The sequence below is a fragment of the Natrix helvetica genome (genome assembly GCF_964273705.1).
Source record: "Natrix helvetica genome assembly, chromosome: 2".
NCBI lineage: Eukaryota > Metazoa > Chordata > Lepidosauria > Squamata > Natricidae > Natrix > Natrix helvetica.
Genome location: NC_138552.1, coordinates 292,363,061 through 292,389,025, shown reverse-complemented (window position 1 = coordinate 292,389,025; position 25,965 = coordinate 292,363,061). Strand labels below are relative to the sequence as shown.

The 25,965-nt window shown below is 47.1% G+C and overlaps 1 protein-coding gene across 1 annotated transcript in view; it reads left to right on the top strand.

Annotated features, from left to right (window-relative positions):
- The window catches only part of BCAS3 (BCAS3 microtubule associated cell migration factor), a 630,880-nt gene extending 607,787 nt beyond the window's left edge, over positions 1-23,093 (top strand). Inside the window, exon 24 of the mRNA XM_081943945.1 lies at positions 20,732-23,093. Within this exon, the coding sequence (XP_081800071.1) occupies positions 20,732-20,877 (146 nt within the window). The 3' untranslated portion in view covers positions 20,878-23,093. The remainder of the gene's footprint in view (positions 1-20,731) is intronic.
- The last annotated feature ends 2,872 nt before the right edge of the window (positions 23,094-25,965 follow it).

Genomic DNA, 25,965 nt, shown 5'->3' with positions numbered 1-25,965 from the left:
ATATCTTCCTCCTTTTTTAAAAGAGAAAAAAAAAGTATACATATATAGTAATTGTATTTTTCAACACCCTCCTCCCCCAACCCATTTTTGGCCAAGATGTAGACCTAGTTATAATTCCCAGCTATTCTCATCATTATATTTATATAATTATGCATCCTTACACGCCCCAAATTCGTGATTCTGTCTTTATAATTTCAATAATTTCCCATTGTAAGTATATTTCATGTTCCCTCTCCATTTTTCCATATCTTGGCTTAGGTTACCCTTAATTGTCTTGAAATAACAATCGTTACTGTTCAATGTTCATTACAATTCCCTTAATCTACTATATAGAATAACAAGCAGTAAACATCTCATTTTGTTCATCATTTTAGGAGTTCTATACGTGTCCATATTTCATACACTATATTGCCAAAAATATTCCCATCCAAATATTTATTTATTTATTTATTTATTTATTTATTTATTTATTTATTTGAACTTATTAGTCGCCCCCTCTCCCCACAGGGACTCGGGGCGACGTACAAAAGCAACAATCAAAACAGTGTCATACAGAGGAGGTAAAAATAAATAAATAAATTACAATACTCAGGAAGGTTAAAACCCCAATAACATTAAAAATTTAAACAACTAAAATTAACAATTAAAAATGACCAAGGGGTGGAAAAGTTGTCGAGTTATGCCAGGCCGGCTAGACGAAACAGGTGGGTCTTCAGTTTACTACGGAAAGAGCGGAGGTCGGTTGTTGTCCTAATGTCTGGGGGGAGGTCGTTCCAAAGGGTAGGGCCCGCCACAGAGAAGGACCTACTCCTGGGCACTGCCCTCTGACAATCTCTAGAGGACGGCACCCGGAGGAGACCCTCTCTGTGTGAGCGAATGGGCCGCAGGGATGTATGGGGCAGGACACGATCCCGCAGATAACTAGGCCCTGTGCCATGGAGCGCTTTGAAGATGGTAACTAACACCTTGAAGCGCACTCGGTAGGCCACAGGAAGCCAGTGCAGCTCGCGCAGGAGAGGTGTTATATGGGAGAACCTCGATCTCCCCATAATTACCCGCGCGGCTGCATTCTGGACCAACTGCAGTCTCCGGGTGCACCTCAAGGGGAGCCCCATGTAGAGAGCATTACAGTAGTCCAGGCGAGACGTCACCAGCGCGTGAGTGACTGTGCGCAGGGCCTCCCGGTCCAAAAGGGGTCGCAATTGGCACACCAGGCGAACCTGGTGGAACGCCCCCCTCGCCACGGCTGCCACATGATCTTCCATAGCCAGCCGGGCATCAAGGAGGACGCCCAAATTGCGTGCCCGTTCCACCGGGGCTAATTGTTCATCCCCGATGGCCAGCGATGGAATGTGCTGGTTGAACCGGGAAGCCGGAAGCCACAGCCACTCTGTCTTGGAGGGGTTGAGCCTGAGCCTGTTGTCACTCATCCAGACCCGCACGGCTTCCAGACACCGGGACATCACTTCGACGGCCTCGTTGGGGTGGTTTGGGGTGGAAATATACAGCTGAGTGTCATCAGCGTACAGATGATATCCCACCCCGAAACCACGGATGATCTCGCCCAGCGGTTTCATATATGTGTTGAACAGGAGAGGCGAGAGGATCGACCCCTGTGGGACCCCACAAGTAAGGGGCCTCGGGGTCGATCTCTGCTCCCCTGTCAACACACATTGCGTCCGGCCAGAGAGGTAGGAGCGGAACCACCGCAGTACGGTGCCTCCGATCCCCAACCCCTCCAGACGGCGCAATAGGATACCATGGTCGATGGTATCGAAAGCCGCCGAGAGGTCTAATAGGACAAGGATGGAGGAACAACCCCCATCCTTTGCCCTCCAGAGATCGTCCACCAACGCGACCAAGGCCGTCTCCGTGCTGTGACCGGGCCGGAAGCCGGACTGGCGCAGGTCTAGATAATCAGCTTCCTCCAGGTGACGCGGGAACTGCTGAGCCACCACACTCTCAACAACCTTCGCTAAAAAAGGAAGGTTGGAGACAGGACGATAATTTGCTAGCTCCTTTGGGTCCAGAGAAGGCTTCTTGAGCAGGGGTCTCACCACCGCCTCTTTCAAGGCGGTTGGTAAAAGGCCCTCACCCAATGAAGCGTTCACCAGTCCCAGTAGCCAGCCTTGTGAACCCTCGCAGGAAGCCAGTACCAACCAGGAGGGACACGGGTCCAATAAACATGTGGTGGCTCGCAGTCGCCCGCGCAACCTGTCCAAATCTTCGGTGACAACAGGGTCAAACTCCTCCCAGCATGGATTCTCAAGACTAGCCTCGGACGCCCCCTCTGGAGTACTGGAGTGGGTCCATCCCCTCCGGATCTGATCAATTTTATCCTGCAGGTATTCCCCAAACTCCTCTGCCCTGCCCTGCAATGGGGGATCCCGCTGCCCCTGCGACAGAAGGGAGCGGGTCACCCGAAACAGGGCGCAGGGCGGTTCTCTGCGGATGCTATAAGGGTGGCACAATATTGACGTTTGGCCACCCTTATTGCCACAAGGTAGGTCCTTAAGTAGGCTCTTACCTGTGTTCGATCGGATTCGGAGCGGGAGGATCTCCACTTGTTCTCTAGGCGTCTCCTGTGGCATTTCATCGCCCCTAGCTCCCCGTTAAACCAGGGGGCCCGGGTCGATTGTTGCCATCAGAGAGGCCGCAAAGGCGCAACCCGGTCCAAGGCTCCGGCGGCCGCATTGTTCCACGCGGCTACCAGGTCCTCTGCCCGGGAGCGGGACAGGTCTGCAGGAGGTGGCCCAAGCTCCGCCTGGAACCTATCTGGTTCCATCAGACGCCTGGGGCGGAACCATCTGGGACAATCTGGTTCCGCCTCCCCGCGGCGGGGAGTAGCGCCAGGGAAGTCCAGTTGGAGAAGTGAGTGATCTGACCATGACAGGGGCGTGATGACTAAATTCCCTCTTCCCAGATCACTCGTCCACTGGTCGGAGACAAACACAAGATCCAGTATGTGGCCTCTTTCGTGTGTGGGGTCCCGAACTACTTGAGTCAGATCCATGGCTGTCATGGAAGCCATGAATTCCTGGGCTACCTCGGATGCCTCTCCCATCAACGGCAGATTGAAATCCCCCATCACTAATAGCTTGGGGGTCTCAACCGCCATCTCCGCGATCCGCTTGAGGAGTCCGGGCAGGGCCGTTGATGTATGGCGGGGAGCCAGGTATACTATCAACAGACCCAACTGTCTCCCTGGGCCCCATTTCACGCCCAGAGACTCACAACCAGATGTCTGCGACACAGTGAATTCTCTCGGAGCCAAATCTTTCCGGATGATTATCGCTACCCCACCGCCCCTACCTTGGGCCCGTGGCTGGTGGAATACCCGGTAACCCGGAGGGCACATTTCCCCGAGGGGCAATCCCCCCTCCGGGCCCAACCAGGTTTCCATTATTCCTGCGAGGTCCGGCTCCCCCTCTGAGATCAGGTCCCTGATGAGGGGGGCCTTGTTAACCACGGACCTCGCATTACATAACATCAGCCTAAGGCCCAGGCTCTGCCGATCCTGTCCACCTAGACTGCGGGGGTTGGTACAAGCGACCGGGCGTGTCCAACAGCCCCGGTCTCCCAACCGACCATACGTTCTTCTGGTGTCCTCGCGCCCGCCCCTCCCTACGACCGTTGCTATTGGAATCCCCCTTATAGGAATGCTGTTTCCTCTCACCTCCCCCACTCCGCTCCCCTCCATCCTGACCCCACCTGTTGACCTGGCTGTGTCCATACCCCCAGGTTGAATAACCCTCCCCCGCTCCCTGGAACCCCTTAAAAACTTTAAAAAACATTTTGCTAAAAAAACCCTAATCCCCCGCTTCCTCCACCTCTCTGGGTTAATAAACCCTTCATCGAGGTGGGCCCTCACCAGGGCAGGGGGGCATACCTGCGAGAGGGGGGACCCTCGCAGTCGTAAAATAATGAGAATCAGGTGTACCAATCACTTCCATGGCCACAGGGGTATAAAATCAAGTTCCTAGGCATGCAGGCTGTTTGTACAAACATTGGTGAAAGAAGGGGTCGCTCTCAGGAGCTCAGTGAATTCCAGCGTGGAACTGGGATAGGATGCCACCTGTGCAATAAATCCAGGCGTGAAATTTCCTTGCTCCTAAATATTCCACAGTCCACTGTCAGCTGTCTTATAAGAACGTGGGAGTGTTTGAGAATGACAGCAACTCAGCCACGAAGTGGTAGCCACGTAAACCCGTCCAACATCAGTGTGTGACAACACAAATGCGCTTCTGGAAGAATGGTAAAAAATTCCCATAAACACACTCCTAAACCTCGTGGACAGCCTTCCCAGAAGAGTTGAAGCTGTTATAGCTGCCAAGGGTGGACTGATGTCATATTGAACCCTATGGATTAGGAATGGGATGTCACTTACAGTAAGTTCCTATGCGAGGAAAGGCAGGTGAGCGAATACTTTTGGCAATATAGTGTATATTTTAACCCATACTTAATTGTCCTTCCATTGTCATATTCAATCAATTAGCAACTCAGTTTAATTATCATGTATAAAAGTGAATCACATACTTCTGCTTTACATTCTCCCCATAACAGTTTCATATTTGTCCATATTCCAAATATTTTAACCTTTATTTAATTATCTTTCCATTATCATATTCAATCAGTTAGCAACTCAGTTTTATTATCATGTATACTTTTGAGACTCACCCTTTCTCCCTGAAACGATTGCCTGCCTGCTCATCAGAACAGCGTAATTATAATTTATTTTTGGAATAAATAAGAGGGACTGGCTGGCTCAGTGGCTAAGACGCTGAGCTTGTCGATCAGAAAAGCCGGCAGTTCGGCGATTCGAATCCCTAGCGCCGCGTAACGGCATTGAGCTCCCGTTCGTTGTCCCAGCATCTGCCAACCTAGCAGTTCGAAAGCACGTAAAAAGTGCAAGTAGAAATATAGGAACCACCTTTGGTGGGAAGGTAACAGCGTTCCGTACGCCTTTGGCGTTTAGTCATGCTGGTCACATGACCACAGAGACGTCTCCGGACAGCGCTGGCTCTTCGGCTTTGAAGTGGAGATAAGCACCGCCCCCTAGAGTTGGGAATGACTAGCACATATGTGCGAGGGGAACCTTTCCCTTTCCTTTTATTCTTGGAATATACGTCTAAAAAAAAAATCATGTTTGCATTATCTTTCGGTGGTGTATTCATAAACTGTAGGATTATTAGGTGATTGTGTGTACGTCCACAAGCTTCTGAAATGTGAGTGGCCACAAGAGCAGCCCTTGGTATTTTAATGGTCAACTGGCACTCCTCTTGAGCCAAAGTCATATCTAACTTCATCCATAGTACAGGTAGTCCTCCATCTGCAACCATCATGGAGCCCAAAACTTCTGTTGCTAAGCGAGACGGTTGTTAAGTGAGCTGTGCCCCTTTTTGCGACCTTTCGTGCCACTGCGGTTAAGTGAATCACTTCAGTGGCTAAGTTAGTAACGTGGTTATTAAGTGAATCTGGCTTCCCCACTGATTTGGTTTATCTGAAGGTTATAAAAGATTATCGCATGATCCCAAGATGTCGCAACTGTCAAAAACATGAGCCAGTTGCCCAAGTGTCCGAATTTTGATCACATGACCATGGAGATGCTGCAGTGGTTGTAAGTGTGAAAAATGGTCTTCAGCCATTTTTTCCAGTGCCGTGTAACTTCAAACAACCGTAGTAGTGTCAAAAAGAAAAGGGTTTGTGTGAACAATTCTTCTTTTTTGTTGTTTGTTTGTTTTTAAATCTGATGTCCTTTTCGTTACCCAAGAAACATGAATGACGCAAACTGGGGTAGATTCCAAAAGAATGAAAGCAAACCGACGTTTTGACAAAACCAAGTTGTCAAGGCTCTTGTTTCTCTCTCTCTCTCTTTTTTTTTTTTTTGGTTCAAGAACAAAATCCTCAACGAAATTTATTTTTACGAGAGAAGAAAAGGGGGAAATCCTTAGGAACAGAACAGAACAGAATAGAATAGGGAAGGGAGGAGAGGAGAGGAGAAGAGAAAAGTAGAGGAAAGGGAATGGAAGAGAAGAGAGAATGGAATGGTGTAGAGTAGAGTAGAGTAGAATAGAATAGAATAGAATAGAATAGAATAGAATAGAATAGGGGAGGGAAGTGAAGGGAATGGAAGAGAAGGGGAGGGGAGGGAAGAAAATAGAGTAGAATAGAGAAGAATAGAATAGAGAATAGAACAGAATAGAATAGGGAAGGGAGGAGAGGAGAAGAGAAGAGGAAAGGGAATGGAAGACAAGAGAAGAGAAGAGGGAATGGAATGGTAGAGAGTAGAATAGAATAGAATAGAGAAGGGAAGGGAAGGGAAGAGAATAGAGTAGAATAGAGAAGAAGAGAAGAGAAGAGAAGAGAAGAGAAGAGAAGAGAAGAGAGAAAGGAAGAGAAGAGAAGAGAGAAAGGAAGAGAATAGAGTAGAATAGAGAAGAATAGAATAGAGAATAGAACAGAACAGAACAGGGAAGGGAGGAGAGGAGAAGAGAAGAGGAAAGGGAATGGAAGACAAGAGAAGAGAAGAGGGAATGGAATGGTAGAGACTAGAGTAGAGTAGGATAGGATAGGATAGGATAGAGAAGGGAAGGGAAGGGAAGAGAATAGAGAAAAATATAATAGAACAGAATAGGGAAGGGAGGAGAGGAGAAGAGAAGAGAAGAGGAAATGGAATGCTAGAGAGTAGAATAGAATAGAATAGAGAAGGGAAGGGAAGGGAAGAGAATAGAGTAGAATAAAGAAGAGTAGAATAGAATAGAATAGAATAGAGAAAGGAAGAGAATCAAGTAGAATAGAGAAGAATAGAATATAGAATAGAATAGAATAGAATAGAATAGAATAGAATAGAATAGAATTCTTTATTGGCATTCTGAGTGAACCGGAAGTGGATTGAAGGTCTTTCAAACTGCAGGGCGTCTTAGCTTCCCACTTTATGGTCTATTTATCTTTATTGTACACAAATACTGTGGAGAGAGAAGGATTTAAAAAAAAACATTTATCAAAGTGCTACAACTCAACTGAAAAGTGTGTCCCAAAATCTCTCCTTCTCCCCCACCCCATTCCAAAAAATAAATCAGCCTGAATGTGTGTTTTTCTCGATTCCGTAGCCTCGGGGCCCGTCTGATTGGCAATCAGAGCCTAGCCTTTCGAGAGCTTCAACTCGCACATCTGGGAAACAAACATTTTTTAGCACATTTCTAGTCCTTATGAATGGCCTTGGCGAGCTATTTTAGCCTAACCTGCTTCACATCATCCCTCGGGAGTCTTGCTTGGCTTGATGTCTATTTCAGCTCTTGGCTAAAAATTCTGGGACATAACCGGACCGGATTAATCTCTTTCCTGTAAAGGAGAATAAAGTCATAAATTGAAGTCAGATCCTTTTATAGGTGGGTTTCCCAGTGACCAATGTCTAGGTTTTTCTTCTGGCCTTTGCAAGGTCACGGACGTTCGCTGCTCTCTTGATGATGTTAGATAATTCTGGATATTTGTTCTGACCTAGACTTCCCCAAACCACGAAGCAGACTCCTTGTCCTAACAACAACAAAAAAACCTTTTGATTAATTTACTGTGAATTCTTCTCATTCACATCCAGCAAAGTCTTTCAAGGGAGGATTTACAGTCACAGACCTTATCTGGCTTGGAGAGCTGCCTGGCCGATATCTGCAAAACTTGGCAAGGCGTCTCGGAGAGTCACAAACCAATTAAGCGAACTAATGGTCTCCTGCAAACTCCACTCCCCTTTCGCTCCTCTTTTATTTCCTCTGGGAGGGGCCAATCATCGTCCACCTGTGGCCTTACTCCCAAGTCGACCCCTGTTCTTTAGCTCTTCCCTTCGTCTGGCAGCTCTGCGCATGCGCAAACTGGGAATAGGCTCCAGCTGTTCTTCTGCCTTATTGATCTCCGACTCCGAAGGCAGCTGATAACTGTCAGACGGCTCTGGTCCCCTCTCTGCCTCCGACACGGAGCCTTCATCAGAGTCTTCCCCAGACTCCAGGACTGTCCCCTGTTCCTCCCCAACCTCCGCACTGTCCGGATTTGCTGCCAGCTCCGCAGGCCGCTTATGGGTCACAACAGACCAATTGCTCGACAGAAGGTTACAAAAGGGGATCACATGACCCCAAGACACTGCAACCGTCATATATAGGAGTCAGCTGCCAAGTGGCCGAATTTTTATCATGTTGATTACGGGGAGGCTGCAATGTCCATAAGTGTGAAAAGCTGTCATAAGTCACTTGTCAAGGTTCCGACTGACGAAACCAACCAAAGTAAGCACAGTCGAGAGGCTTCCAAGCTCCTCATGCAAAACTTTATTGAGTACATCACTTTGGCACATGTGAAGGCAAAACCACATCTGGATCTTTCCCACGTTGTCCCCCATATAGTTAAACTTCAAATTCTGCTACACCCAAATTAGTGCAGGTCACGACATCCAATCTGGTTCCTAGATATTGTTGTGGGAATAGCTTCTGTAAACACCTACCGGAATGTCCTTGGTTCTCACCAGTGGTGTGATTCAAATAAATTTAACTACCGGTTCTGTGGGGATGGCATGGCTTGGTGGGCATGGCAGGGCAAGGATACTGTAAAATCCCCATTCCCTCCCACTCCTGTGGGAAGGATACTGCAAAATCCCCATTCCCTCCTCATTCCATGGGAAGGATACTGTAAAATCTGTTTCCTCCCCACTCCAGGGGAAGGATACTGTAAAATCTCCATTCCCTCCCACTCCTGTGGGAAGGATACTGCAAAATCCCCATTCCCTCCTCATTCCATGGGAAGGATACTGTACAATCTGTTTCCTCCCCACTCCAGGGCAAGGATACTGTAAAATCTCCATTCCCTCCCCTCCCCACGCCTGGGGAAACTGTAAAATCCCCATTCCCTCCCCACTCCTGGGGGAAGGATACTGCAAAATCCCCATTCCCTCCTCATTCCATGGGAAGGATACTGTAAAATCTGTTTCCTCCCCACTCCAGGGCAAGGATACTGTAAAATCTCCATTCCCTCCCCACTCCTGGGGAAGGATACTGCAAAATCCCCATTCCCTCCTCATTCCATGGGAAGGATACTGTAAAATCTGTTTCCTCCCCTCTCCTGGGGGAAGGATACTGTAAAATCCCCATTTCCTCCCCACCCCATTGTGCAGGGGAACAGAAGAAAACCCAGCCGATCAGCTGGGAGTTGGGAGGCAGAGAATAGATGGGGGTGGAGCCAGCCAGGGGTGGTATTTACCAGTTTTCCGAACTACTCAAAATTTCTGCTCGTCAGAACCGGTCAGAACCAGCTGAATACCCCCTCTGGTTCTTACGCCAACATCTTGATGTCCGGCTCATGTTTAATTCCCTCTCCCTCCCATTCATAACTTTGAAGGGTCACTAAATGGATGGTTGCAAGTTGAAGATTACCTGTATTTGGCCACTTGAAGATGTCTGGCCTTCAACACCCAGAATTCCCCAGCCAAGCCAGCCTGATTTCAGATCTGGGGCCTTCAAGTCCCAGAATGCTAGGGGTTGAGGGATTCTAGGAGGTGAAAGCCCACCTATCTTTCAAGTTGGCTAACTTGAGAAGCACTGCAAAGGTAGGGAATGAATGGGAAGACCTTCGTTGAAGCACAGAAGGCCGGCGATGGACGGATGGAGTGAATGACATGTGAAGATGGGGTTACAATTCGTTCTTTCCAGTCTCCTGCTCCCATTCATGAATCGCTAAAGGGGTCATTCCCTTCGCCAGAAGAGCCCCTTGAACTTAACGCATCCTGACGGGTTATGGCAATGAAAAGCGTGAATGCCTTCCCTTGGCTTCTCACTACCACCACCGCACCGCCATTGCCACGTCGGCCTGCCCACAAAATATAGAATCATATAGTGCTGGAAGGGACCTCACAGGTTCTTCTAGTCCAGGGCTCCGCAAACTGCGGCTCTGGAGCCGCCTGTGGCTCTTTCCTCCCTCTGCTGCGGCTCCGTCACTGGTCGGCGCCACAATTTTGAGAGGAGCTTCCGGTGGGGAAGGGGAGAGAAGCGCAGTGCTCCAGGAGTAGACTCTATGGCAAAGGGAGGGTTTTCCAGTCGTCTCCACAATTGATAGGGCTTTCAGTTATGACAGGTAGAGGAAAAAGGACGCCGCTCTAGGAGGAGACTCTTTGGTGGGGGAACTGAACTTCCAGTCAGCTGCGGAATTGAACAGGGGGCTTCTGGTTAGGACCTTTGTGGCTCCCGGTGTTTTTTTTTCTGTGGGAAACGGGTCCAAATGGCTCTTTGAGTGTTTACGTTTGCCGACCCCTGTTCTAGTCCAACCCCTTCCTGAAGGCAGGAGATCAGGAGTGGGATTCTACTGGTTCGGACCGGTTTGGGCACATCGATAGCTCTGATGATCAGCTGGGAGTGAACTGGTTCGCCCGACGAGCAGATGGGCCCACCTGCCTGCCTACGCTATTTTCTTACCTTTATATTCTCAGCTGATTCGTGCAGCAGAGTAGATTGCCACACGAATCAGCTGTGTTACTCCTCCAAAGAAACCCGGAAGTGAAGTTTTCTTCAAACTGCGCACGTATGCACAGCAAATCGCGCGATTATACCGAACCGGTTGTTAAAACCAGGAGAATCTCACCATTGCAGGAGACCTTATGCCATGGGCTGTTGGTCGGAGCGCCAACAAGCTTGGCAATTGCAAACGTTTGCAAGCACTTTGCAAACATTTTGTCACCGTTGGAGGAGATGTTGTCAGTGTGTTTTGAGTTCAACTCGTCTGTCAGAGCACCGGTCTTGAAATACCTTTTTACGAGATGCAAGTTAGTGTGTATTCAAATGCATTTCAACCTTGTACCATCCCGAGCTCCGTTTTCACTGGCAGAGAGTTGCAGGAGGCTATTGCAGCCAAAAACGGAGCTCAGGAGCCCTTTTTTGCTGGCAGAGCGCTTGGGCCACCACAGCCCCCCCCCACGACACAAATGACGTTGAGCTGGCCACACCTTCTCTGGCCATGCCTACTCCTCCCCAAAAGTCAAACACAACCCTGATGCCTCCCCTGCCCCCTCCGGATGCTCTCCGAAGGCGTCAGGAACTTCCCTGAAGCCTCCAGAGGGTGAAAACCGGCCCTACGGGAAATCCGGAAGTTCAGGAATGGTGACTTTCGGTTTGTCTGTAGGGCCAATTTTCGACCACCGGATCCTTCAGGGACCTTCAGGAGGCTTCCCTGAAGGCTCCGGAGGGCGAAAAATGGCTCTACAAGCAAACTGGAAGTCTGTTCCTGAACTTTCAGTTTGCCCATAAGGCCGTTTTTTTTTTTGTGCTCCAGAAGCTTCAAGGAAGCCTCCGGAGGGTGAAAAACAGCCGCAAAAGAAGGCCGAAGTCAGCTGGCCAGCGCGGGTATGCCCTGACAAATGGCACCGCGTTCCGCCTGTGGCACAAGTGCCATAGGTTCGCCATCACAGCCCTAGCATGACTTTTCAGGATGCTCATAGTATAAGCCAGGGGTGAAATCCAGCAGGTTCTGACAGGTTCTGGAGAACCGATAGCGGAAATTTTGAGTAGTTTGGAGAACCTGCAAATGCCACCTCCGGCTGGCCCCAGAGTGGGGTGGGAATGGAGATTTTGCAGCATCCTTCCCCTGCCACGCCCACCAAGCCATGCCCACAGAACCAGTAGTAAAAAAATTGAATTGATATAAGCCCTACCCCAAAAATAAAACCCAATTAAGATCATCAACCAGGTGGATGCATTTAGTACTGTATTTCCCAGAAAATATAGCCCCAATGTGTCTTTTGGAACAAAATTAATATAAGACCCAGTCTTATTTTCGGGGCAATATGGTAGGTTCTCCTGCTTGAGCAGGGGGCTGGGCTAGAAGACCTCCAAGGTCCCCTTCCAGCTCTATTCTATTCACGTCCCATCTTTGCTCCCCAGATTCTGCCTCCTGTTTCTTTTCTCTGCTCCACCAAAGAGATTTCTTGCCCCTTCGGCTGAAAACGGCGGCCCCTTTTGTTTTGGGGAAAGCCAGAAAGGAAAAGCTATTAAAGAGGCGAAATCACCTGGGAGGAGATTTCACAATATGAAAGAGAGAAAAAGAATGCACATGTGGCAGAAAGGAAACGCAATTTATGAGCGTTCCAGGACTCCGCGGATCTCCAAACTCAACTCTGGATTAATGTCCCGTATAAAAATGGTTTTGCATTTAAGCCAGCCGGCTGGGACAAAAGGCCGCCTTGCCTTTTTAAGAATCCCAGGCTGCCATCTGACAGCTCCATGAAATTTTCTCTTTTCCGTTTTGTTCGTTTCTCGATAAGACAGAAAATAGGATGGCCTCAGCTGGACTTCTTCAGTCCTCCCTTCCATCCTTGTCGACTCTCCATTAAAAAGAGAGGGGGAAAAAAGAATCATAAAATCAAAGGGGGGTGAAGATTCATCGAAACTAGCTGTTCTCGGACGATACAATAATAATACAATACAATAGTAGAGTTGGAAGGAACCTTGGAGGCCTTCTAGTCCAACCCCCTGCCTAGGCAGGAAACCCTATACCGTTTCAGGCAAATGGCTATCCAACATCTTCTTAAAGACTTCCAGTGTTGGGGCATTCACAACTTCTGGAGGCAACTTCTGTTCCACTGATTAATTGTTCTGACTGTCAGGAAATTTCTCCTTAATTGCTTCTCTGCTTGATTAGTTTCCACCCATTGCTTCTTGTTCTACCCTCAGGTGCCTTGGAAAATAGTTTGACTCCCTCTTCTTTGTGGCAACCCCTGAGATATTGGAACACTGCTATCATGTCTCCCCTAGTCCTTCTTTCGATTAGGGAATTGTCTTCACTGTTCAACAAATTTGAAACTTTGGGATTCAGTTTGGACTACGCTGGCGGGGGCATCTATAAAAACAATGGGAAAAATGAGAATATTTGTAGTTGAAGGTTGAGCTTGTTTGCTTGCAGATGTTTACCAATTACCATTACCAAACTCCCAAACCCAACTTCATTCTACAGTAGTGGGCAAAATTGTGGAAAACGTTTGGAAAAAGTGTACAGTATTTTTGAGGTTTGATGGCTAATAATACCACTTTTTTTGGGGGGGGGGAGTAGTACCATACAATTATATATCAATGGAAAGATAATTTAATCAAGAACGTAATGCAATAACCTTTATGAAGGATTTGCTATTAGAATAGCAGTTATAAGAAAGAAAAGTGAAACACGTAGAAAAAACGAGATATACAAAAATTATCACCGTCAGTTAATACTTAGTTGGGTAACCTTTAGCATGAATTACGGCCTTACAATGTCTTTCCCATGGAATGAATCAAGTCTTTTAGTTCTGCAGCTGTTTTAATGTGAAACCAAGGTTGAATGATTGCTTCTATTACCTGAGTTTTATTGCTGGCTATAACTTTTCATAGAATGCAGATAATTGAACAAACTTTGCTGCATTACATTCTCGATTAAAGTATCTTTCCATTGATATATAATTTTATGGTACTACTCCAAAAACAAGTAGTGTTATTAGCCATCAAACCTCAAAAATATACTTTTCCCAAAACGTTTCCACAATTTTGGTCACTACTGTAGCACTAATGAAGTTACCTGGGTAATTTGGCTAGTCTAGTGAAGAGAAGGACTAGGAGGGACATGATAGCAGCCTTCCAATGTTTGAGGGGCTGCCACAGAGAGGAGGGGGTCAAACTATTCTCCAAAGCATCTGAAGGCCAAGCAAGGAATAATGGATGGAAACTGATCAAAGAGAGATTCAACCTAGAAATAAGGAGAAATTTTTCTGACTGGGAGAACAATCAACCGATGGAGCAGACGTTGCCTTCAGAAGTTGGGGGAGCTTCATCACTGGAGGCTTTCAAGAAGAGACTGAACTGCCATCTGTCAAAAACGGTATAGGGTCTCCCTCTTGGGCAGGGAGTTGGACTAGATTGGCAACTTTAAGTCTTGTGGACTTCAACTCCCAGAATTCCTCAATCAGCTGACTGAGAAATTCTGGGAATTGAAATCCACAAGTCTTAAAGTTGCCGAGGTTGGAGACCCCTGGACTAGAGGAAGTACAAGTTCCCTTCCAACTATATTAATCTGGTTTTTTTTTCAATGTGGCCACTTTAAGGTGGGTGGGACTTCAACTCCCAGAATTCCCCAGCCCGCCTTGGGGGGGGGGTCAGCAATCTGCGCGAACATTCAGAACATCCCAAAGAGGGAAATATAAAAATGCACCATTGTAAGATTTTTTATTTTTAATGTGAAAGCCAGGCAAGAGCAAGATGTACCTTTCTCTTTGATTTCCTGCCCCTGCTGTTGCATCGCGCTTCGATGGAGGAAGTGTGTCGGAGTTCATCCGTTTGCTCTGAAGAGCCATTAGCGTGCAAGGCGGAAGTCGGTTCACATCACAGCTGGAAGATGCATTAAATAAATACGAATTTAGGCGTAAAAAAAGATTTCCCAGTGATGGCCTCCAGATCTGCTGGTTGCTTCAGTTGAGAGATTGGCACTCATCTTAGACACCCCAATCCTAAAATCACCCTGGACCAGGGGTGAAATCCAGCAGGTTCTGGAGAACCGGCAGCGGAAATTTTGAGTAGTTCGGAGAATCAGTAGCGGAAATTTTGAGTAGTTCGGAGAATCAGTAGCGGAAATTTTGAGTAATTCGGAGAATCGGTAGCGGAAATTTTGAGTACTTCGGAGAATCTGTAGCGGAAATTTTGAGGACTTCGGAGAATCGGTAGCGGAAATTTTGAGGACTTCGGAGAATCGTAGCGGAAATTTTGAGTACTTCGGAGAATCTGTAGCGGAAATTTTGAGGACTTCGGAGAATCGGTAGCGGAAATTTTGAGTACTTCGGAGAATCTGTAGCGGAAATTTTGAGGACTTCGGAGAATCGGTAGCGGAAATTTTGAGTACTTCGGAGAATCGGTAGCGGAAATTTTGAGTAGTTCGGAGAATCGGTAACAGAAATTTTGAGTAGTTCGGAGAATCGATAGTGGAAATTTTGGGTAGTTCGGAGAATCAGTAGCAGAAATTTTGAGTAGTTTGGAGAATTGGTAGCGGAAATTTTGAGTAGTTTGAAGAATCGGTAGCGGAAATTTTGAGTAGTTTGAAGAATCGATAGCGGAAATTTTGAGTAGTTCGGAGAACCAGAACCCTGATGCGGCCCTCAATGGAATCGAGTTTGACACCCCTGCAGTAGGTGATGTTTCTGCTCTGCTTTAAAGAAAAGGGTAGGATCAGGGTGGGTGCTGGTTCGCACGTTTTGCCCGTGCGCTGGTCGCTTTGCACATGCGCACCAGCCACGCATTGCTTGCACATGCACAGTTCACTGTTAATGGTTGTGCGCATGCGCGAAGACCATTACAAGCTAATCAAAAAAGATGCCAGCAACGGAGACTGGGGAGCCGGTTTGGGGGCATGGCCAGCCTGGATCGTTGCCGGTTCGGCGACCCAAGCCAGATTACCGCTACCGGTTTGGCCAAACCAGGCCGAACTGGGAACAACCCACCTCTGGGTAGGATCCAACCCAGATAGTCCTTGGCTTACGACTACAATTGAGCCCAAATTTTACATTTCTCATTCAGATGCTTTTACTGATTTATTCGTTGCCTTATTATTTATTATTTATTAAAATTTATATTATAGTGATAATTATAGCTATTTATTGTTTGTTATTGTTATTATTTACCATTATTATTAAGGTGCTTATTAAGTTTATTAAGTTTATCAAGCCAGTCCTGCTCCATTTTGCTGCCATGGTTGTTAAGTGAGTCACTGCAGTTTGTTAAGTGAGTAACCTGGCTGTTAAGGGAATCCGGCTTCCCCATCGACTTTTTTGCTTGTCAGAAGGTCGCAAAAAAAAGGGATCGCGTGACCCCGGGACGATGCAAATGTCATAAATGCGAAGGGGTTGCTAAGAATCCAAATTTCGATCACGTGACTGTGACGGTCGTAAGTGTGGGGAAAAACCGGTCCTAAGTCAGTTTTTTTTTCAGTGCCGTTTTAGCGGTCACTAAACAAACTGTTGCAAGTCGAGGACTTCCTGTACTGTCTAGTTTCCTTTGAATTTTGCCCCTTTGTGTCTGTTTCACCCCCCTCGAATGAACACGGCCCTCTATTTATCCACAGAAGAGTCTCCACATCCATCACCACCGCTTCCCAACTCCGCTTCCCCCCAGCGCCTCAGCCCAGATCTAGAGGGGTCTCCTCTAGGTTTGAGAAGGTAATTCCAGGTCAAAGCAAATATCCACCTGTCCCTAGGCCGAGCACTGCCACCAGACCTGTAAGTAAGTACCGTTTTCCAGGCACCAGAAGTGGAGACCCAGGCAAGCAGCACTCCGCACAGAATTAGTCCAAGGAATTATTCTCTCTTCTCTTCTCTTCTCTTCTCTTCTCTTCTCTTCTCTTCTCTCTCGGATTTTAGGGGTCTATGTGGGTTTCAGGTGGTCCATCTTCTTGAAGGATGAGGGTATCTCAAGTCTTACCGACGAAGAAATGGTTGTGTGTCCTCTAGGGCTCTTGGCACATGCTCCCACCATCCATTATTCCCTTCTTTTCTTCCTCTCTCCCTCGCTGCCTCCTCTCTTCTCTTGTTCTCTCTTTTTTTCTCTTCCCTTCTCTTTTCTTCCTTCCTTCCTTCCTCCTTCTTTCTCCTTTTACATCCCTCTCTTCCTTTCTCTTCTCCTCCCCTCTCCCTCCCTTCTTCCTTCCCTCCCTCTTTCTCTTTTTACATACCTCTCTTTTTTCCCTTCTCTTTTCTTCCCCTTTCCCTCCCTCCCTCCCTCCCTCTTTCTCTCTCCTTTTATATCTCTCCCTTCCTTTCCATTCTTTCTTCTTTTCTCTTCCCTTTCCCCTCCCTCCCTCTTTCTTTCTCCTTTTATATCTCCCTTCCTTTCCCTTCTCTTTTCTTCCCCCCTTTCTTCCCCCCTCCCTCTTTCTTTCTTGTTTTACATCCCTCCCTCCCTTCCTTCCTTTCACTTTTCTTCCCCTCTCCCTCCCCCTTTTTCCTTTTACATCCCTCCCTTCGCTTCCCTTCTCTTCTTTCCCGTTCCTCTCCCTCCCTCCCCTTCTCTCCATTCCTCCCTCTCTCCCTCCCTTTCTCTCTCCTTTTACATCCCTCCCTCCCTTCCTTTCCCTTCTCTTCTCTTTTCTTCCCCCCTCCCTCCCTCTTACTTTCTTTCTCTCTCTCTCTCCTTCTTCATCCTCTCCTCCCCTTCACCTATGGCCCTGGAATACCGTTGCAGTGGGTAGGGGCTTCTTCACTGCTTCAGCCCTTCTAAGGGTTTCTTGACGAGAGTCTGCGATGTAAATATTGTGATTTCCGTTCATTCTCACCTTGAATGCTTCCCTCTTGATGGATTTTCCTTGTGCTCGCATGCCTCTTGCCGTATTGATCCTCTTCTAAAGATACTCATAGAGGGGGAAAAATATATATTGACGTCTGAAGAAGGAAAACGGGTCAGACAAAGGTGAGAGATACGCACACAATCCTGCTGTTGAATGCTGGTGGGTGCAGGGGTGGGAAGGCATTGGCGATGGAACTTAACAAACACAATGGAGCCCAAAATTTCTATCACTAAGTGAAACAGAGCTGCTAAGTGAATTTTGTCCCATTTCACGACCTTTCTTCCCGCCATTGTCAAGCGCATCACGGCGGTTGTTAAGCTAGTCAGGCGGTTACTAAACAAATCTGGCTTCCCCGTTGACTTCGCCCATCACAAGGTCGCAAAAAGAGTGTCAGGAAACCTTAACGGTTGCTGGAATTGAGTATGTTTAGTCCCATGATGGCCAACGCATGCCACAGGTGGCAGGCCGAGCCATTTGTCAGGGCACGCGAGGTGTTACCCTGTGAGCTCCAGCACGCATGCATGTGCTGGCCAGCTGACTTTGGCCTTCTTTTGAGGCCGTTTTTCGCTCTCCGGAACCTTCAGAAGGCTTCCCTAAAGGCTCCGGAGGGCGAAAACGGCCCTATGGCCAAACTGGAAGTCACTTCTGGTTTGTCCGTAAGGCAGTTTTTCACCTTCCGGAGCCTTCAGGAAACTTCAGGAGCTTTACTGAAGGCTCCGGAGGGCAAAAAACAGCCCTATGAGAAAACCGGAAGTCTGTTTCTGAGCTTCCGGTTTGCCCGTAAGGCTGGCTCTTTGTGCTCCGGAGGCTTCAGGGAAACTCCCGAAGCCTCTGGAGGGGTTGCCGGGGGCGGGGGGGATTCTGTTTTCTCCATCCCCAGGCTCCCAGAAAGCCTCTGGAGCTTGGGGAGGGCGAAAAAAAGAGTGTCAAAAGTGGGGGGGAAGCGCTGGTTGCGCACGCATGCACGCAGAGGGTGGGAAGCATGCGCATATGTGGCATGCCCACACACAGCCCCCCTGTGCTCCTCCCGTTTTGGCACGTGAGCCAAAAAAGGTTCACTGTCACTGGTCTGGTCCGATGAAAAGGAGGACTAGATCTTTAACAGATTAAGAGAGATGGAAGGGACCTTGTAGGTCATCTAGTCCAGCCCCCCCCCCCGCTCAAGCAGGAGACCCTACACCCATGATGGCAAACCTATGGCACACGTGCCACAGGTGGTATGTGGAGCCCACTCTGCAGGCACACAAGCCATCACCCAGCTCAACTTCATCGCGCATGCGCGCATATCTCCTTCCAGCCAGCTGATTTTTGGGTCTTTGCCGCATGCGGGAGATGCATGCAGATGCATGGGGGGGGCTCAACTTCATCGCGCATGCGCGCATATCTCCTTCCAGCCAGCTGATTTTTGGGTCTTTGCCGCATGCGGGAGATGCATGCAGATGCATGGGGGGGGGCTCACCCCACATGCCCCATTTTGGTTTCAGGAAGCTTCAGGGAGGCCTGCTAGGCCCAAAATGGGGCACAAGGGTGGGTCATGTACATATGTGGGAGACCCCAGGGGGGTTGTGGGCTCATGCGCATAAGGCTGGGGCGCATTTCATTATGGGTGTGGGCACGCGAGGAGAAAAGGGTTAGCCATCACTAATACCATTTCTGACAAACGGCAGTCCAATCTCCCACAACTCCCGAAGGCAACTTCTGTTCCATTGGTTGATTGCTCTCACTGTCTGGGGAATTCTGGGAGTTGAAGTCCCACCCATCTTAAAGTGGCCACATTGGGGGAAAAAACAGATTAATATAGTTGGAAGGGGCCTTGTACTTCCTCTAGTCCAGGGGTCTCCAACCTTGGCAACTTTAAGACTTGTGGATTTCAATTCCCAGAATTTCTCAGCCAGCTGACTGAGGAATTCTGGGAGTTGAAGTCCACAAATCTTAAAGTTGCCAATCTAGTCCAACCCCCTGCCCAAGAGGGAGACCCTATACCGTTTTGACAGATGGCAGTCCAGTCTCTTCTCGAAAGCCTCCAGTGATGAAGCTTCCACAACTCCTGAAGGCAACTTCTGTTCCATGGGTTGATTGCTCTCACTGTCAGAAAATTTTCTCCTTATTTCTAGGTTGAATCTCTCTTTGATCAGTTTCCATCCAGGTGTGGTCTTATTAGGGGCTGCCACAAAGAAGAGGGAGTCAAGCTATTCTCCAAGGCACCTGAGGGCAGAACAAGAAGCAATGGGTGGAAACTAGTCAAGGAGAGAAGTAATTTAGAACTGAGGAGGAATTTCCTGACAGTGAGAAGAATTAATTAGTGGAAGGGCTTGCCTCCAGAAGCTGTGAATGCTCCAACACTGGAAGTTTTTAAGAAGAGTTGGGACAACTATTTGTCTGGAATTATATAGGGTTTTCTGCCTAAGCAGGGGGTTGAACTAGAAGACCTCCAAGGTCCCTTCCAACTCTGTTATTCTGTTCTCTTAGCCAGAAGCAGTTTTTCAATCTTAGTTTAGTTTAGTTTAGTTTAGTTAGTTCAGTTCAGTTTTAGTTCAGTTCAGTTCTAGGTTTAGTTTAGTTTCAGTACAGGTTCAGGTTCAAGTTCAGTTCAGTTTTAGTCCGGTTCAGTTCAGTTCTAGGTTTAGTTTAGTTTAGTTTCAGTACAGGTTCAAGTTTAGTTTAGTTTAGTTTAGTTTAGTTTAGCTCAGCTCAGCTCAGCTCAGTTTAGTTTTTGTTTTGTTTTAGTTTTAGTCCTCTGCCTTTCTTGCCTCAGTTATTAACTTAATCCCTGCTGTGGATAAGTTAGTAACCAGGTTGTTAAATGAATCCGGCTTCCCCATTGACTTTGCTGGTCAAAAGATCCCAAAATGTGACCACATGATCTTAGGACACAGCAACGGTCATAAACATGAATCTGCTGAATTTTGATCAAGTGAATATGGCGATGCTACCAAGGCTGTAACTCTGAAAAATGGTCGCAAATCACTTCTTTTCAGTGCCATTGCAACTTTGAGCAGTTGCTAAATGAACTGTTGTAAGTCGAGGACTATCTGTGTATGTCCCTGCACACCATATCATCCCAACTCAAGGGGCCCCCACAGCCTTCCAGCCAGTGGTGGGATTCAAAACTTTTACTACCGGTTCTGTGGGTGAGGCTTGGTGGGCGTGGCGTGGCTTGGTGGACTTGGCAGGGAAACAATACTGCAAAATCCCCATTTCCTCCCGATCAGCTGGGACTCGGGAAGCAGAGAATAGATGGGGGCATGGCCAGCCAGAGGTGGTATTTACCGGTTCTCCGAACTACTCAAAATTTCCGCTACCGGTTCTCCAGAGCTGGTCAGAACCTGCTGAATCCCACCTCTGCTTCCAACATTGTTCCTCTTTTCTTTTCGGTCTTCGGCGTTAACCAGAACGGTGTCTTCTCCTTCTTTTGCAGAGCTCCAACGAGAAGGAAGCATTGAAACCTTGAGTAACAGCTCAGAGTCTACCAATGAGAGCATCCCACGAACCTTTGATGGTTACCGGTCGCCTCTCCCTGCCGAGACCCAGCCCTTGAGTCTCTTTCCGACGGGTTTCCCATAAACCACCACGTTTCCTGGTGGTGGGGACAGGGCAACTTCAACTCAGACGGGCCAACCAATCAACTAACCAACCTTCTTCAGAAGTTCTTGATGTCCATCCAACTCTGCGGCTCACTAAAACCCACAGAGGCCGTGGATGCTTTTCACCCTTCGGAGACTCCACGACGGAAATGCTGCCTTTGCTCCCTAATGCAATAGGAACAGGGGAGAGAGTCCTCGCTAATGATTCTCCTCCCGAATCTCAAAAATCAGAAAGCGGCTGTTTTCAAGGAGTGTTTATCCAATGGGGTTGCTCCTTCTCCCCACCGCTCGCCCGCCTCGGCGTCAAACTGAGATCTGGACTCTGAAACTCCGTTCATCGCTAATTGTTTTTGTAAGACTTAAAAAACGAGGTCTATCTCTGATGCGTTTGCAAAATCTCTGAAGCATCAACGGTCGGACTAAACCAGTGGTGAAATTCAAAATTATTTTACTACCGGTTCTGTGGGAGTGGCTTGGTGGTGGTGGTGGTCTTGTGACTGAGTGGGCGTGGCCAACTCGGTGTCACTCATGGCCACACCCACTCAGTCACATGCCCCCACCAACACCAAGCCACGCCCACAGAACCCGGTAGGGAAAAAATGTGTGTATGAGTCCATTCACAGCGGAGCTTCTGCTCTCTTTATGGTCCCCTCTGGCTCCTTCCCTCCCGGGGGTCAAAGTTCCTTAAAGGGACAGGCTGCAGCAGCTCTGCTGTGAATGGAGGGGAAAACCTTTGAATTGTGTCTGCCACAGAATTCAACGTTAAATGCAGCAGAGACAATACAAACATTTCTCCCTCCATTTACAGAAGACCTGCTGCTCCTTTTATGGTTCCCCCCAGCCCCCTCCCTCCCTGGGTCTACCTTAAAGGGACAGGCTGCAGCAGGTCTGCTGTGAATGGAGGGAGACACCTTCGGATTGGGTGGGTGGGTCGAGTGGCCGGAAGGGCCGAGCAAGCAGCCAGAAGAGGTGAGCGGCAATAGGGTGACCAGGTGGATGTGGACGGGGCCAGCAGCAATTTTTGCCATCGGTTTGGAGAACTGATGCCAATCGTCCCTGCTGGCTCAGGATTTCACCTCTGGATTAAATGCCATCTAGGGCTCTTTGGTGCTCTCTGAGCTTGATTGGTTTTCTTGCAGCCGTGTTCTGACCCAGCTCCCTAAATACGGCAAACCTTCTGACGTTAATTCAAAATATTCCTTTATTAGGAGCACCAGCAGCCCTGGCAAAAAGTTTATATCGCAGGCTAACAAGCCTGTCTGGCTGGAAGATGAATAGTTGTTTGCTACATCTATTCATCTCCTCCCCTTGCCTTTTATCCCCAGAGCTAGGGTGGAGCTTCGCTAGCAGCGGTGACTCTTCCATCCCAAGGACCGGCCCATAGATTTCCACTGCTCTCCTCTCCTCTGCCTTCTGTGCATCCGTATATCAGGCACTGGACCCAGCTGTTCCTCCTCTCCCTCATCAGCCACCTCCAGACCTGCGGGCTGTTGACTCTCCATCTGAGGACTGATGGAAGAGGCCCAGCCTCCGCCTCTTGTCTCTAACTCTGCCAGCTCCATTCCCTCTTCCCCCTCGGAGCTTTCAGGTTGCCTTGATGCTCGCCCTGACTCCCACACTCCCCTTCCTCCTCTTCTGACTCATCTGCTGGCAGGCCCCAACAAGATGTCTCATTACCAAACCAGATGACATCATCCGTGCTAATAACTTAATGAGAATCAACCCTTCACTCCCTTCTAGCACTGATGACGTTACCTTGTTTGGTAATGAAACATCTGCAAGGAAATCACCCAGCTCAGAGAGCACCAAGGACCCTCAGTTCAACCCTGAGCTACAAATATTCACTTCTATCGAAAAACACAATTGAAAATAAATTGAAAGAGAGCATGGATTAATTTGCAGGAATGCTAGCTGGGTTCCTTAAATCAGCCTTGGATTTGACCGTTGATTCTGTAATTTGTTCCCTGATATCAAACGCCAGGTATATTACATGCAAAGAAGTTCTTAACGATTATTTTAATTTTTTTCCTCTTTTCTTTCCTGGAAAGGATAACCTTTGATTATTTCCCCCCCCCCCTTTTGATTTAGAAATAACTTCGTTTCCATATAATTCAAACTGTACATTTCTTTCATTCGGGTATTATGTTGTACCTCATGTCTGTGTAAAAATGCATGTGAAGTTGAATAAATCGCTATGCCAAAAAGGATCTTTTTTTTTTTTTTTGCATTCTGGGACAAAGGGGGGAAAAATGCCATCTTCCTTACTATAGATAGTCCTCGACTTACCACCACAAGTAAGCCCAAAATTTCTGTTGCTAAGTGAGACATTTTTTTCCTTTATTATTATTTTTAAAATGCAAATAATACAAACACAGTACAATACATCTAAATACAAAAGAAAGGAAGGAAGGAAGGAAGGAAGGAAGGAAGGAAGGAAGGAAGGAAGGAAGGAAGGAAGGAAGGAAGGAAGGAAGGAAGAAGGGGGGGAAATTAATATTACAGTGCACCCCCACCCCGGAGACCCTGGGTTTTTTCCCCTTATATTTCTTCGTCTATAACAACGAAAAGATATACAATATATTCTAATTGTGCCCCTTATTCCCTCCAAAACAACATATATTCTTAGTAGGTTTATTCCCTTTGTCTTCCATTAGCACTGATTTTATAAAATCCCCCCCCCCCATATTTCATTATAATTGTTTGTTTTGTTCATCCCTTTTTAAAATTTAATTTCCGTTGTTAATTTATCATTTGTTGCCATACTCCAGATGTCATTGTACCACTTATTTCTTGGAATATCCCAATTTCGTCCACAACATTTAGCCATCGCTAATCTAGCTGCCATTATCAAATTTACCATCCATTCCTTTTTTCTTTCATTTATGTCCCATTTTCCCACCAGCAACAGTAATGCAATCCTCGGTGACATGTCTAAATTTACATTCAAGAGTGCTCTAATTTCTCTAAACGCCACGTCCCATATTTTTTGTGCACTATCACAATCCCACCACATATGTTTATGTGTTCCAACCTCTTTCTTGCACATCCAACAAATATTTGTATATTTACCATCTATTTGATTTAATTTACGTGGTGTTAGGTACCACCTCTACATCACTTTCTATCCATTTTCCTTAACTCTAACTGACACATTTGTTAAGTGAGTTGTGCCCCATTTTACGACCTTTCCTGTCCCAGTTGTTAAGTGAATCACTACCGTTCTTAAGTTAATAACACGTTGTTGTTAAGTAAATCTGTCTTCCTCCATTGACTTTGCTCGCAAAAAGGGATCACATGACCCCGGGACACTGCAACCGTCATAAATAGGAATCAGTTGCCAAGCGTCTGATTTTGATCATGTGACCACAGGGGAATGTTACATTGGTTGTAAGTGTGCAAAAATGGTCATACGTCACTTTTTTCAGTGCCATTGAAACTTCAAAAGGTCACTAAACAAACTGTTGTAAGTCAAGGACTACTTGTTCCCTTCTTCCCAAACTTCTGCAGATGTTGTTCAGCAAGAAAACCAACAATGGAGGTTTAATTATGTTATAAGAAAGTTCAACTGCTGTGACTTCATGTCTCCCCTAGTCCTTCTTTTCATTAAACTAGACATACCCAGTTCCTGCAACCGTTCTTCATATGTTTTAGTCTCCAGTCCCCTAATCATCTTTGTTGCTCTTCTCTGCACTCTTTCTAGAATCTCAGCATCCTTTTTACATTGTGGCGACCAGAATTGAATGCAGTATTCCAAGTGTGGCCTTACCAAGGCATTATAAAGTGTTATTAACCCTTCACGTGATCTTGATTCTCTCCCTCTGTTGATGCAGCCCAGAACTGTGTTGGCTTTTTGGGCAGCTGCTGCACACGGCTGGCTCCTATTTAAATGGTTGTCCACTAGGACTCCAAGATCCCTTTCACAGTTACTACTGTTGAGCAAGGTACCACCTATTCTGTACCTGTGCATTTCGTTTTTGTTTTATAAAAGTGTTAAGTCTTCCAGATGAGATAGGATCAGGTAAGTTAGGTTTAGGAAAAGGATGGTGTCACCTGAGAAGATCAGGTGGTTGCAGTAACCCCATGATCAGCTATTTGCATTGCCCCAATACAATACAATACAATACAATACAGTAGCAGAGTTGGAAGGGACCTTTGAGGCCTTCTAGTCCAACCCCCTGCCTAGGCAGGAAACCCTATACCATTTCAGACAGATGGCTATCCAACATCTTCTTAAAAACTTCCAGTGTTGGGGCATTCACAACTTCTGGAGGCAACTTCTGTTCCACTGATTAATTGTTCTAACTGTTAGAAAATGTCTCCTCAGTTCTAAGTTGCTTCTTTCCTTGATTAGTTTCCACCCATTGCTTCTTGTTCTACCCTCAGGTGCCTTGGAGAATAGTTTGGAGGCCGTCTCCAACCACCTTGGATTCTTCAGGAGACATCAAAATTTCAGCTCCCTCCATGATGTCTAGTTTAATAGAAAGAAGGACTAGGGGAGACATGATAGCAGTCTTCCAATATCTCAGGGGTTGCCACAAAGAAGAGGGAGTCAAACTATTCTCCAAGGCACCTGAGGATAGGACAAGAAGCAGTGGGTGGAAACTAATCAAGGAGAGAAGCAACTTAGAACTAAAGAGAAACTTCCTGACAGTTAGAACAATTAATCAGTGGAACAGAAGTTGCCTCCAGAAGTTGTAAATGTTCCAACAGTGGAAGTTTTCAAGAAGAGATTGGACCTTCATTTGTCCAGAATTGTGCTATAAGATCTGCTTGAACCTAGAGCCTAGAATAACAAAGTTGGAAGGGACCTCGGAGGTCTTCTAGTCCAACCCCCTGCTTGAGCAGGAGACCTATATTGTTTCAAACCAATGATTGTCCAATCTCTTTTGGAAAGCCTCCAGTGATGGAGCCCCCACCACTTCTAAAAGCTTGCTATTCCATTGGTCGACTTCTCTCACCATTAGGAAATTTCTCCTTGAGCAAGGGGTTGGACTAGAAGACCTCCAAGGTCCCTTCCAATTCTTCTGTAATTCTGCAAAATAACCTCCCGTTCGGGACAGACCCGAGT